This window comes from Pteronotus mesoamericanus, unplaced genomic scaffold, assembly GCF_021234165.1.
Source record: "Pteronotus mesoamericanus isolate MK-2021 breed Mesoamerican mustached bat unplaced genomic scaffold, CSHL_Meso_final scaffold_99, whole genome shotgun sequence".
Lineage (NCBI taxonomy): Eukaryota > Metazoa > Chordata > Mammalia > Chiroptera > Mormoopidae > Pteronotus > Pteronotus mesoamericanus.
This window is the reverse complement of record NW_026555330.1, coordinates 5,204,433-5,218,905: the sequence shown is the minus strand read 5'-3', so window position 1 is coordinate 5,218,905 and position 14,473 is coordinate 5,204,433. Positions and strand designations below refer to the sequence as shown.

At 39.6% G+C, this 14,473-nt stretch overlaps 1 protein-coding gene across 1 annotated transcript in view; it reads right to left on the bottom strand.

Annotated features, from left to right (window-relative positions):
* Positions 1 to 14,473, bottom strand: part of PHTF1 (putative homeodomain transcription factor 1) — a 49,747-nt gene that overhangs the window by 18,121 nt on the left and 17,153 nt on the right. Inside the window, exons 4-5 of the mRNA XM_054564729.1 lie at positions 1,056 to 1,125; positions 451 to 609 (exon numbers count right to left, since the gene is read on the bottom strand). Of these exons, the coding sequence (XP_054420704.1) occupies positions 451 to 609; positions 1,056 to 1,125 (229 nt within the window). The remainder of the gene's footprint in view (positions 1 to 450; positions 610 to 1,055; positions 1,126 to 14,473) is intronic.

Here is a 14,473-nt window from a genome sequence, read left to right as displayed (position 1 = left end):
ACCCAATATGCAAATGTCGGACAGAAGGAAAGACGGAGAAGCCTGGCCACAAGGCTGCCAGGGAGAAACGCACAAGAGTGGAGTTCGACGACTGTGCTTGCTCCCTCTGAGCATGACCTGCAGACGGTCTATACCCCTTCACTTCTTTTTACTCTAAACCATCAGATGAAAGGGTAATGTGAAAACAGTAAGATCGGGCCTGGCCGGTGGCTTGGCTGCGGTGTCAACCCGTACACCAGAGGGTTGTGGGTATGATCCCCATTTGGGGCGTGTATGGGAGGCAACCATTCCAAGTTTCTCTCTCACACTGGTGTCTCTCTCTCTCTCTCAAATGAATAAACATATCCTCAAGTGAGAATTTAAAAAAAAGAAAGCAGTAAGGTCTGTACTATCTAATAGCAAAAGCAGCAAAAAGAAGCGGTCATAACCTATTCCAACTTCTCCAATTACCTTGCATGAGGTAAAGCAGTAGCAGCCAAACAAAGATTCTTACAGAGGTCACCTGAATCCACCAACTGCTGAACAATGGGAAAAACACAACTCGAACAAGCCCCTTCCGCGTCAGAGATGTCCACGGAATTTCAGGTTTGGCTTTGGCAAATGTTGAGCCTTTAAATATACAAGAAAGCAAAACGTTAAACACTTATACACACTATAGACTGATGCCCATTTGTAACACTATTAAAAACAGGTAAGAGCAAAATCAGCACATAGCCTGTTCTGTTAAAAAGAATCCTCTTAGATGAAATAACTTCTTGTCTCAATCATGAGGACAGGACCTCAAAGTTGGTCAGGCCCACTTGAATATTACACAGTGCTGCATATTTTTCTTAATTGCAAGTCCATCCCTCCTTCTTGACCCATATGGAAACTGCGATTTATGCAGCCACATAGCACCAAAGCAGAAGGGGAAACATGCCAAAGCCTGAATGATAAGGAAAGAAGATTACTTTTGCAAATTTAAGTACATTACCACATAGGGTGAAATCTAAAAATCATATTCAATACCACTATAAAATAGTATACATGAGAAACAAACCAAATTTAGAACTCACCTCTGATTAGGTCAACGTCAATCAAGTCTGGCTTTATGTGACCCATCTTTTTTGGTTTGTTTTTGAAGCCCTGGGATGAAATAGAACAAAAACAGAAATTAAAACAAACAAACAAACAAAAAAAAAAACTCCCTTTTAAATACAAAAGGTAAACATGCTTCTTTCTTTCTATACCTGACTCCCTCTTACTGGGGATGCTTAATCCTAACGCTCCTGAATATTTATTTTGTTTTAGTTTTTAGTTTTATCAAGCAAGGCATATATACACTTTTATCACTTTTAAATATAATCACACAGTACCAAAATATCAGTAAGGGAAAAGCAGTAATCCCCTAACCTATCTCTTCAACAGATTTCATTCATTTAAAACAAATAGCCTGCATCTTCTTTTAGTTGTTTCTCTTGATATTTACTTCCACACATCTAAATAATATGTTCATACTACTATTTTTTAATGTATTGATTTTAAAAATCATCCTAATACACAGGGCAGAGCAGAAATAGGTTTACGGTTACGAGTATGCAAAACAGTTTATTCCTGTATTATTATTTATTATTGTATTATTTTCTATATGAACTGTAAACCTATTTTTGCCTCACTCTGTGGTGTGAGAAGTTAACTATTTCACTACTAATTCCCACATCCTAATTTCCACTCCAAAACCATATATCCTCCCAACACAGTAATACTGATTTTTTGATAAATCAGTAATCAGTAGTTATAACATGATTGCCATGAAGTATCATTCTCTGTAAGCTATACTTCATATTCTTCCATATACTCTGTGATGTCAGTCAAAATTTGAACCATTTTTGAAATACTCAAATGCCAAAAATTTAATCAAAGTTCTTTTTCTTCCTTAAAAAAAAAAAACCCTCCTAGAAACACGCTTCCCAGAGCCCTCTGCCTTCGCGCCCCAGCTGGGCCAGCTGCTCCCGGGCCAGCTGCACAGCCGGCACCAACCCCAGAACCCCCTTCGCCGCAGCCCTGACAGTCCCCTTCGCCTCTCTGTGCTGTGGCCAATCCCTACCTCCTACGTCCTGTGTCTTCTAGGAGCACATCCTTCCATAGAAAAGAGTCAAAAAAGGTAATTTTTTAAATTCTTGCATGTCTGAAAATGAATTCATTCTACCCTCGTACCTTTTTAATAATTCATTTTTTATTGTTTTTTTCCATTACCATTTATTCCTCATACCCTCTTCTACCTCCGCCCCCACCCCCGCAATCACCACACTGGTGTCTGTGTCCGTGAGTTCTTTTTCTTTTCTGCTCATAAGTTACGGTAGATACAGAATTCTAAGTTGTTTATAATTTTCCCTCAGGAATTAAGACATCGTTCTGTTGTTTTCTAGCACCCAATGTTGCTGTTGCAAATGCCAACGCCACTCTATTTCCTGATCCTTTGCACATGAAATGTTTCTCTCCTCTGATCTTCACTATATTCACGGTGCTCTTTGTAATGAATGAAGAACTTTATAATAATGTGCCTTGATCTGAGTCTTTTACCATCTATTGCGACGAGAATCTCTTCTACATGGAAACTCATGTCTTTCAGTTTTAGGGAAGTTTTCTTAATATTTATTTCTATATTTCTTCCCTTGCAACACAACTTTTCTCTCATATCCACTACCTGTTTTTCTGTCTTTTTGTTCTGTTCCTCAAATTCTTCTATAAATGTTTCATTTTGATTTTTTGGGTTCATTTCTATTCTTTTATACTGAAGGATGTCTCAAATATCAAGGATTCCTCACTGGCTGTCCACTTATACAATAAAATGTTCCTTGAAGAATTATTAGTAAGTGCCTCAGAATGTCAATCACCCATCAACAGCTACTGGAAATTTCCCAACAGCAGCAGACTGGATGAACCACTGTAGTATTATACTGAATAAACTACAACTATGCAACAACATGAATGAAACTCACAAACATGATATTGAACAAAAAGTACCAGACTCAGCCATCACCCTATTTCAGAAGATGCTGTGATACACCACCAACTCCAACCCTCTTGAGACCCAGTGGCCCACCGGCAGTAAGTACTGTGCCACACACGCATGCAAAAACAAAATTAGACTCAAACGTGTATGTGTTGTATAATTTATTTACATACAGCTCAAGAAATGCAAAATTAATTTGTGTGTGAGTAGGCAGGGGACCGGCTACCCCCGTGGGGGCGGAGCCCGGGCATGCGGTGAGGGGAGGGTCCGAGGGACACGCCCAAGTTCCCTTTCTGGATCTGAGATACATGGTGATGTTCAGCTTGTGGAAATTTCTCACGCTGTACACTTATAATTCTGTTACACGTGTGTGCGCGTATATATACATATACTCATGTTTACTAAATATGTTTTACTTCAATAAAAGACTCTTAAAGCTTACTGAAAGCTCTGTGTGTGTGGCTTCTAGACTTAGGGCATCACTTCAGGGTAACCAGCAGGAACCTGGAGGGAATCACCAGATGTCACTCCCTGGAGGCATTTTTTTTTTTTCTTTTCCTGTGATCATTCACATTCACAGAATCCTCAATTATCAAAACCTGGAGACATTTTTTCAGAGATCATTCAAAATAGCCCTCCATCACCATTTGCAGATGGCATGACACTGTGTACAGGAAACGCTAAAGAACCCTCCAAAAATGAAGAGAATAAAATAATTCAGTAAAGTATAAGGGTGCAAAATTAATATAAAGAAATGTCAGGTTCTCACACACTAGTAATGAACAATCAGAAGGAAAAATCAGGGGGGGAAAATGCGCTTACCATTACCTCAAAAAGAATAAAATGGGATTTCTGGTCAGGATGGTGAAGGAGGTAAATGCTGTGCTCGCCTCCTCCCACAACCACATCAAAATTACAACTAAATTAAAAAACCACCACCCTTGAGAACCATCTGAAGACCAGCCGAATGGAACTCCTATAACCAAGGATATAAAGAGAAAGCCCCGTGGAGACCGGTAGGAGGGGTGGAAGTGGGGACAGGGGCAGGTCCCGCACCCACCGGCGGCAGTTAGGAAACGGGACGGGTGTCTTGGCTAAGGAGGTCCCTCCCCAGGAGCAAGTGGTCTCAGCCACACACCGGGCTCCCTGGCCCAGAGTTCCACTGCCAGAAGTGAGGTCCCCCTGACACGTGGCTGTGAAAACCAGTGGGGACTGCGTCTGAGTGAGAGAAAGGCTGCTGGAGGCTTAGGCACTGCCGGTCTTAGCGGGACCTTGCGCAGCCTCACAAACTCACCGGCAGGGGGTCCCAGTGCAAAGGCAGCACCTTGTAAAGTGCCAAGGATGTGAGGGGAGGAGCTAAATTGACTAGCTTCAGGGTAAGGGCTAAAGGCGCAAAGGTCAGGGCACCCCACTCCAGGGACTGCAGCGCTGCCAGATGCCACTGTTCCTTTGTTAAGCCCTCCTCGCACCAACCCGGCAGGCAAGGCAGGTGCCAAATCTGAGCTCGGAATTAGCCTGGCTAACAGCACTCACCCTTCCCTGCTGACTCCCTGAGACCCAGCCCCGCCCAGCTCACTCGCTGAGCCGGAACCTCTTCCAGCAGCTCCCCGACAGCAGCAGCCTGTCTCGGCTCGGGCTGCAAACTTTCCTAAAATCTCTGAAAGGTCCACAAACCCCAAACAAGCAGCGGCTGGCTTCCGCATGCCCTGCGCCTCTGGCTGAGCTCTCCCGGGTCTGGCACCAGCGGTGACTGGTCTCACTGCACTGTAACGCCCATCAGGTAGCCCCAAACCTGGCATAAGCAGTGGCCAGTCTTGACTTGGAACTTAGCCTCAAACAAGCAGCCACAAATGTGGCACACGTAGCAGCTGGCTTCAGCTCACAACAAGACACCTGTCAAAGAATCCCAAGCCCGACACTAGCAGCGGCCCATGTCGGTTTGCCGAAGAGTTTCTCCCACCTACTTCCAAGCCCACCACAAGCAGCATGTGGGATCACTCTGTAGCTCCCACCAGACAGCCCCAAACCTGGCAGAAGCAATGGCTGACCTTGACCTTTACGAGAGTCCCTCCCAAGAGGTTCCAGAATCAACACACCTGGCAGCCAGCTTAAGACTATACCCAATAAGCTCCACAAATGACACACCCAAAGGTACACTTGGCTGGCACTAGATGCTGCTAAAGCAACTCCTATCAGTTCCTGCACAACAGCTCTTCCAATATGGACATGGTCAGCCCACGCATCCAGTCAGCCTGAGGGTCAGTCCCAGCCACTAACATACCAACAAGCAATCAAGGCTCTACTACAACAGGAAGGCACACACGAGCATCACAAGGGACACTCCTGGAGCACCCAGCTCAGGTGCGAAAGGAGACTGTGCCACTGGGCCTCACAGGACGCCTGCTGCCTATGGCCACTCTGCCAAGACCAAGAGATGTAGCAGCTCTACCTAAAACATAGAAACAAATACAGCGAGGCAGCCAAAATGAGGAGACAAAGAAACATGTCTCAAATGAAAGAACAGGACAAAACTACAGAAAGAGGACTAAACAAAATGGAGACAAGCAATCTACCAGATGCAGAGTTCTAAACACTCATTAAATGGATGCTCAGTGAACTTAGGAGAAGAACAGATGTGAACCCCAACCAAGAGATGGAAAACATAAAAATGGAGATAGAAAACTTAAAAAAGAGCCAGTCAGGAATGAAGACTACAATAGCCGAGAAACGAAGACTACATTAGAGGGAATCAATATCATTAGACACAACAGAGGATCAAATCAGCAATCTGAAAGACAAGGTAGCAGAAACACCCAACAGGGACAGCAAAAAGAATTTTAAAAATGAAGATAGTTTAAGGGACCTTTGGGACAATGTCAAGAACACCAGTATTCACATCACAGGGGTACCAGAAGGAGAGAGAGCAAGGGATTGAAAAAATATTACTTCAAGTATTTTTTAATAACCCAAAACTCCCATTAACCTGGTAAAGGGAAGAGACATACAAGTCCAGGAAGCACAAGGAGTCCCAAACTAAATAAGCAGAAAGAGGCCCACAGCAAGTCACATCATAATCAAAATGCCAAAGGCTGAAGACAGAGAGGATCTTAAAAGCAGCAAGAGAAAACTAGTTAGTTATAAAAATAGTTAATGTACAAAGGGGGTCCACTGAGACTTGTCAGCTGATTTCTCAAAAGAAACTTTCCAGGCCAGAAGAGGACAGCACGAAATGGTCAAAGTGATGAAAGGCAAAGACCTACGATCAAGACTGCTCTACCCAGCAAGGCTGTCATTTAGAGTTAAAGGAGAGATCATGAGTTTCCCATACAAGCAAAGGCTAAAGGAGTTAATCACCACTAAACTAGTACTACAAGAAATGTTAAAGGACTTCTTTAAGAATAAAAGATCAAAAACATGAATAAGAAAACATAGAAAAGAAAAAAATTATCACTGACAGAGGCAAATACTTAAAGTAGTGGATCTTAGGTAAAGCTAGAACAAGAGTTAAAATACAAATGTAGAAAGATTATGTGAAATTAAAATAATAAACTAAGAAATACACACAAACAAAAGAAGTAAAAAAAGTGACAAAAAATAAACATGCACAGGGGTGAGTAAAAATTGTAGTGTTTTAGAATGCGTTCAAATTTAAGCAACCATAGACATAAAGTAGTCTGTTATAATCATAGCTTGGTATATATGAAGCTCATGGTAAACACAAACCAAAAAATCTATAACAGATATATAAGAAATAAAGAAAAGGGAACCAAAACATAGCACTATAGAAAGTCATCAACATACAAGAAAAGAGAACAAGAGAATAAAAAAAGATCAGAGAAAAGCTACAAAAACCATCAAAAACAATAAAATGGCACTAACTACATATACAAAAATAATTACTTTAAATGTAAGTAGAATATATGCTCCAATCAAAAGACACAGAGTGGCTGAATGAATTAAAAAAACAAGACCTGTACCTATGCTGCTTACAACCCACTTTAGATCAAAAGACACACGCAGACTGAAAGTAAAGGATGGAAAAAGATATTTCAAGCAAATGCAAATAAAAAAAGCTGGAGTAACAATACATATATCAGGGAAAATAGACTTAAAAACAAGGGCTGTAAAAAGAGGTAAAGAAGGGCATTTTATAATGATAATGGCATCAATCCAATGAGAGAATATAAATGGGATCAATCCAATGAGAGAATGTAACTGTTGTAAAAATCTACACACCCAACATAAGAGCACCTAAATTCATAAAGCAAATACTGACAGACACAAAGGGAAAGGCCTGATAACAACACAGTAATAATAGGCGCCTTTAATATCCCAATGACATCATTGGATAGATCATCCAGACAGAAAATCATCAACAACAAAAACAGTGGCCTTAAATGACACATTACCTCAGACGGACTTAATATTTTTAGGACATTTCATTATCCAACAGCAGCAGAATATATATTCTTTTCAAATGCACATGGAACATTTTCCAGGATAGACCACATATTAGGTCACAAAACAAGTCTCAAAAATTTTAAGAAGACTGAAATCATATTAAGCATCTTTTCCAATCACAATGGTATGAAACTAGAAATCAACTAGAAGAAGATAACTGGCCCTGGCTTGTGTGGCTCAGTGGATTGAGTGCCGGCCTGTGACTCAAAGGATCCCTGGTTCAACTACTAGTCGAGGGCAGATGCCCGGGTTGCAGGCCAGGTCCCCTGTAGGGGGTGTGCAAGAGGCAACCACACACTGATGTTTCCCTCCCTCTCTTTCTCTCTCCCTTCCCCTCTCTAAAAATAAATAAAATAAAAATCTGTTTAAAAAAAAGAAAACTGAAAAACACATGAACAAATGGATGCTAAATAACATCCTACTAAACAATTAATGGGTTAACAAGATCAAGAAAAAAAAAAAGATACCTTAAGACAAATGAAAATGAAAACACACCACCAAAATCTAGGGGGCAGAACCAAAGCAGTTCTGGAGGGAAATTTATAGAAATACAGGCTTACCTAAAGAAACAAGGAAAATCTTAAAAAATCAAAACTTATACCTAAAGGGACTAAAAAAATAAGAACAAAGTCCAAAGTGAGTAGAACGAAGGAAAAAAAAAAGAAGATCAGCATAGAAATAAACAAAATAGAGTCTAAAATAAAAACAGAAAAAAGAATCAATGAAACCAAGACCTGGTTCTTTGAAAAGATAAAAATGATAAACCTTTAGTGAGACTCATCAAGAGAACAGAGAGAGAGGGCCCAAATATAATTGGAAAGAAAAGTGAAGCGACAAATGCCACCACAGAAATACAAGGGATTATAAGGAAATACTATGAACAATTATATGCCAACAAATTGGAAAACCTGAAAGAAATAGATAAATTCCCCAAAATATACAATCTTCCAAGGCTAAATCAGGAAAAAACCCCAGAATATTCAAAGAAGAATTAATGCCTATTTTTTTCAAACTATTCTAAAAAATAATTGAACACAGGGAAGGTTCCTAAACTCAATTTACAAGGCCAACATTATCCTGATACCAGAGCCAAACAAAGACACTACTGAAACAAAATTATAGGCCAATTTCCCTTACGAACACAAATAAAAAAATATTAAACCAAATATTAGCAAACCGAATTCAGCAATATATTGAAAAGGTCGTACATCACGATCAAGTTGAACTTAGGGTATTTCTGGGATGCAAGGCTGATACAACATCTGCAAATCAATGTGATACACCACATAAACAGAATGAAGGATAGAGATCACATAATCATATCAACAAATGCAAAAAAACACTTGTTAAAATCCAACATCCATTCATGATAAAAACTCTCAGCAAAGTTGGGATAGAGGGAACATACCTCAACATAATAAAGGCTATACATGACAAAACACAACATCCTACTAAAAGGTGAAAAGCCGAAAGCTTTTTTAATAAGATCAAGAACAAGACAAGGATGTTTACTTTTACCACTATTATTCAACAAGTATTGGAAGTCCCACCCACAGCAGTCAGACAAGAAAAAGGAATAAAAAGCATCCAAATTGGAAAGGAAGATGTCAAATTGTTGTTATTTGCAAATAACATGAGTCTATATATAAAAGAACACTAAAGATTCCACCAGAAAACTACTAAAACTTGTAAATTCAGTAAAGTAACAGGATACAAAACTAATATTCAGAAATAGTTTGCATTTTCTTACACCAATAGTGAACTTGAAAGAGAAATTAAGAAAACAATCCAATTTACAAATGCACCAAAAGTAATACAATATCTAGGAATAAATTAAATTGAAAAAGATAAAAGTAAATGGAAGCATATACTATGCTTATGGGTAGGAAAAATTAACATCATTAAAATACCTGTACTACCCAAAAACAACCTATAGAGCCAACGCAATTCCTATCAAAATACCAAGGGCATATTTCACAGACCTAGAACAAATAACCCTAAATTATATATGGAACCACAAACGATTACAAAGAGCCACAGCAATCATGAAAAAAAGAACAAAGTTGGAGGTATCACACTACCTGATATCAAACTATAATACAAGGCTATTGGAATCAAAACAGTGTAGTACTGGCATAAAAACACACATATAGATACACGAAACAGAATAAAGAGCCTAGAAATAAGTGCATGTGTCTATGGTCAATTAATACTTGATAAAGGAGGCAAGAATGTACAGTGGGGTAAAGACAGTCTATTCAGTAAATGGTGTGGGTAAAATGGGACAGACACATACAAAAAATGAAACTAGGCCACCTTTTTACACCATATACAAGAACAAACTCAAAATGGATTAAAAACTTAAATATACGATTCAAATCCATAAAACTCCTAGAAGAAAACAAAGGAGTACAATCTCAGACATTTCTCTAGCAATATTTTTTTCTAATGTATCTCCTGGGGCAAGAGAAACAAAAGAAATAATAAACAAATTGGATTACATCAAACTAAAGTTTTTGCAACTGAGAATTAAAGGGTTTTAAAATGGCAACATACGTAAACATGGCTCATCTCCTCACACAACCACATCAAAATTACAACTAAACTATAGAAAAATGATCATTCAGAACCATCAGAAATTGAGCTGAATGCAAGTCCTACGACTACGGAATTAAAGAAGAAACCACACTGAGACTGGTAGGAGGGGCAGAGATGTGGAAGGGGCTGTTCCCACACCCACGTGTGGTGGATATGATAAAAATTGGGAGGGATATCTCAGGCACAAAGGGTCCCAGACTCACACCAGGCCCCCGAGCCCAGGGTTCTAGTGCCAGGAAGACAAGTCTCCATAATTTCTAGCTGTAAAAACCAGCAGGGATTAAGGATGTGGAAGACAGGAACTTCTGGAGTCCCAGGCAGTTACTCTTAAAGAACCCACATCCGAACTCACTCAGACTCACTACTTCTGAGCTCCAACACCAGGGTAGCAGATTCAAAGGCACCAGAGACATACAGGGAGAAACTGAATTATCTGGCATCAGGGCAAGGGCTGAAGGACAGCTTTCTCCCAGACAGAAGTGCTGACAGAGGCCATTGTTCCTCTTCTGAGCCCTCCCCACACAGAGCCACAGAGCCACAGAGCTGTGGGTGCCATAAATGAGCTTTCATCCACCTGGCTAACACTGTTTGCCCCACCCTGGTGATTCCCTGAGGCTCTGCTCCAACCAACTTTCAGGCTCACCCAAGCTATTTCCAGTGGCTTTTCCATACAAAGGCCTTGTCTTGCCCCATGCTTCAGGTTTTCCTAAATTCTCTCAAACGAGCAGCATCTGGCTTCAGCAAGTCCCATCCCTCTAGCTAGGCAGGACTGGCATTAGCAGCAGCCAGCCTTGGTTCATGGCTTGACCTCTCCTGGGCACTGCAAGCCCAGCACAATTAGCAGCCATCTGCAGATCACTTTGTAGCTAATGCCATGTGACCAGAAAGAACATAGGCAATGGCTGACCTTGGACCTGCCAACAGCAATCAAGGCTCAACTACAAGAGAAGGGTGTCCACAGCCCACACAGCGGGCACACCTTGAGTACCCAGCTGGGGTAATAGGGGAAGCCGTGCCACTGGACCCTACAGGACACCTATTACATTAAGCCACTCTATCAAGCCTGGGAGATGTAGTAGCTCTACCTGATACATAGAAATAAACACAGGGAGGCTGCCAAAATGAGGAGACAAAGAAACACAGCCCAAATAAAAGAACAGAACAAAACTGCAGAAAAAGAACTAAACAAAATGGAGAAAAGCAATCTATCAGATGCAGAATTCAAAACACTGGTTATAAGGATGCTCAAGAAAATTAGTGAGGACCTCAACAGCATAAAAAAGATCCAGTCAGAAATGAAGGATACACTAATTGAAATAAAGAACAATTTACAGGGAATCAACAATAGAGTAGATAAAGCCAGGAAACAAATCAGCAATTTGGAACATAAGGAAGCAAAAAACAACCAATCAGAACAGCAGAATAAAAAGAATCCAAAAATATTAGGATATTGTAAGGAGCCTCAGGGACGACATCAACTGTACCAACATTCACATCACAGGGGTGCTGGAAGGAGAAGAGAAAGAGTGAGAAATTGGAAACCTATATGAAAAAATAATGAAAGAAAACTTCCCTAACTTGAAGGAAATAGACACATAAATCCAGGAAGCAGAGAGTTCCAAATAAGATGGACCCAAAGAGGCCCACTCCAAGACACATCATAACAAAAATGCCAAAGGTTAAGTACAAAGAGGGAATCTTAAAAGCGGCAAGAGAAAAGCAGTTAGTTACCTACAAGGGAGCCCCCAAAAGATTCTCAGCTGATTTCTCAAAAGAAATTCTGCAGGCTAGAAGGGATTGGCAAGAAATATTCAAAGTGATGAAATGCTGGGGCCTACAATCAAGATCAATCTACCCAGCAAAGTTATCATTAGAATTGAAGGACAAATAAAGAGCTTTCCAGACAAGAAAAAGCTGAAGGAGCTGAAGGAACCCTTTTACCAACTCAGTATTATATGAAATGTTAAAGGGTTTTCTTGAAGAACAACAAAAATATGAATAAAATGGCAATAAATACATATCTATCAACAATTGAATCTAAAAAACAAAATAAACAAACAAGCAGAATAGAAACAGAATCACAGACACAGAGGACATTTTGAACGTTGCCAGATTGGGGGGTGGGGATTGGGAGCGATAGGTGAAAAAGGTGAAGGGGTTAAGAAGTACAAATTGGTAGTTACGGAATAGAATAATCACGGGGCTGTAAAGTTCAGCAAAGGGAATAGAGTAGCCAAGGAACGTACACGCAGGACCCAGGGACATGGACAATGGTGTGGATTGCCTGAGGAAGTGAGAGGGACCGGGTGAGGGGGGAAGGGAGGAAACTGGGACAACAGTAACAGCATAAACAGTAAAATATATTTTTTTAATTAAAAATTTTTTTTTCCTTTGCACAGCAAAGGAAACCATCACCAAAATGAAAAGACAACCTACTGAATGGGAGAACATATTCGCCAATGATATATTCAGTAAGGGGTTAATATCCAAAATTTATAAAGAAGTCAAACAACTCAGCACCAAAGAAAAACAAACAATTTAATTTAAAAATGGGCAGGGAACCTAAACAGACACCTCTCCAAAGAGGACATACAGATGGCCAATAGATACATGAAAAGATGCTCAATGTCACTAATCATCAGAGAAATGTAAATTAAAACCACAATGAGATATCACCTCAAACCTGTCAAAATGGCTGGTAGTAAATCTATTAACAACGAGTGCTGGAGAAGACGTGGAGAAAAGCGGGCCTTCATGCACTGTTGGTGGGAATGCAGACTGGTGCAGCCACTAAGGAAAACAGTATAGACAGTCCTCAAAAAATTAAAAATGAAACTGCTTTATGACCCAGCAATTCCACTTCTGGGCACTTATCCAAAGAAACTCAAAACACCAACTTGAAAGAATATATGCATCTTTCTGTTTATTGAAGCATTATTTACAGTAGCCAAGATATGGAAGCAACCCAAGTGCCCTTCAACAGAGGAGTGTATAAAATTGCTGTAATACATATATACAAGGGAATAAACATATTAGTCAGCCATAAAAAATGAGAACAATTTGTGACAGCATGAGTAGACCTCAAGCTTGTTACGCTCAATGACATAAGTCAGAGAAAGACAAATAGCATATGATTTCACTTATATGTGAAATCTAAAGAACAAAACAAACAAAACTGAAACAGACTCAGAGACCGGACTGGCAACTGCCAGACGAGAGAGGGGCTGGGGACCGGGGGAAAGAGGTAAAGGGAGTGAGAAGTACAAATCGGTAGTCACAGAATAAGTCACGGGGACGTAAAGTACAGCATGGGAAATACATAGTGATCACTATGTAAGGTACCAGGTGGGCACTGAAAATATTGCTGGACCCACTTTATAAAGTATATGATTGTCTAATCACTATGCTGTACACCTGAAACCAATACAAAATAATGCTGAAAGTAAGCTGTAATTGAAAAATTAAAACACAAATTTCAAAAGAACAAATATCAAAGAACAAATTTCTAGCACTTCCTATAATTATTAAAGTTGTACTATTCCTCAATTACTTTTCATAGTCTTTTTCCCAATCGGCAACTATCAAAGATAAAACATACTGTTGGGTTGGCCAAAAAGTCCATTACATTTTTGCTGTATGATGGCTCCAGTAGCACTTAGCTGCCTTTAACTTCATTCTAAACAATTTTGTTAGATTGCATTATGACAGTTGTCATATCAGCATGTATTTTTTTAAAAAGTTATCAAAACTGGTGAATTTTTGTGCAGCTGTTTTAATATTGAAGATGAAAGAAAATATGCAACTTTTTGGCATATTATGCTTTATTGTTTCAAGAAAGGTAAAAAGTGCTACTGAAACACACACACAAAAAAAGATTTGTGCAGTGTACGGAGAAGGTTCTATGACTGATTGAATTTCTCAAAAGTGGTTTGCGAAGTTTCCTGGTACTATTGACCTTTTGGCCAAATAATTCTCTGCTGTGGGGCTGCCTCGTGCATGTTTAGCAGCACTCCTGGCCTCCACCCACTTGAAGCCAATAGCGGGAAATAGCTGACATCCTCAAAATACCCGACTCAATAAAGTTACTGGTGAAAATGAAAAATGTGTTTTTTATTTTACAGAAAAAATGTAATGGACTCTTTGGTCGTCAACCCAATATACGTCAACTGCGTCTTTTCCAAGTTTCATTTATTTTATTTATGTACTTATGCCTCTTCAGTTGTCAAAGTAAATAAAAATTCAGTATCCTATATGTAAATTCAACTAAAATTATGGTTATTTTATAACTTTAAATACAAATGTTAAATAAGGCTACTTCAAATCACCACTTTTTTTGGACTCCAAAAAGAAGACTCCTATCAAATTGACAACTGTAACTATATGATGTTTTATTTGTGATCCTTAATAGAATTTTTAATT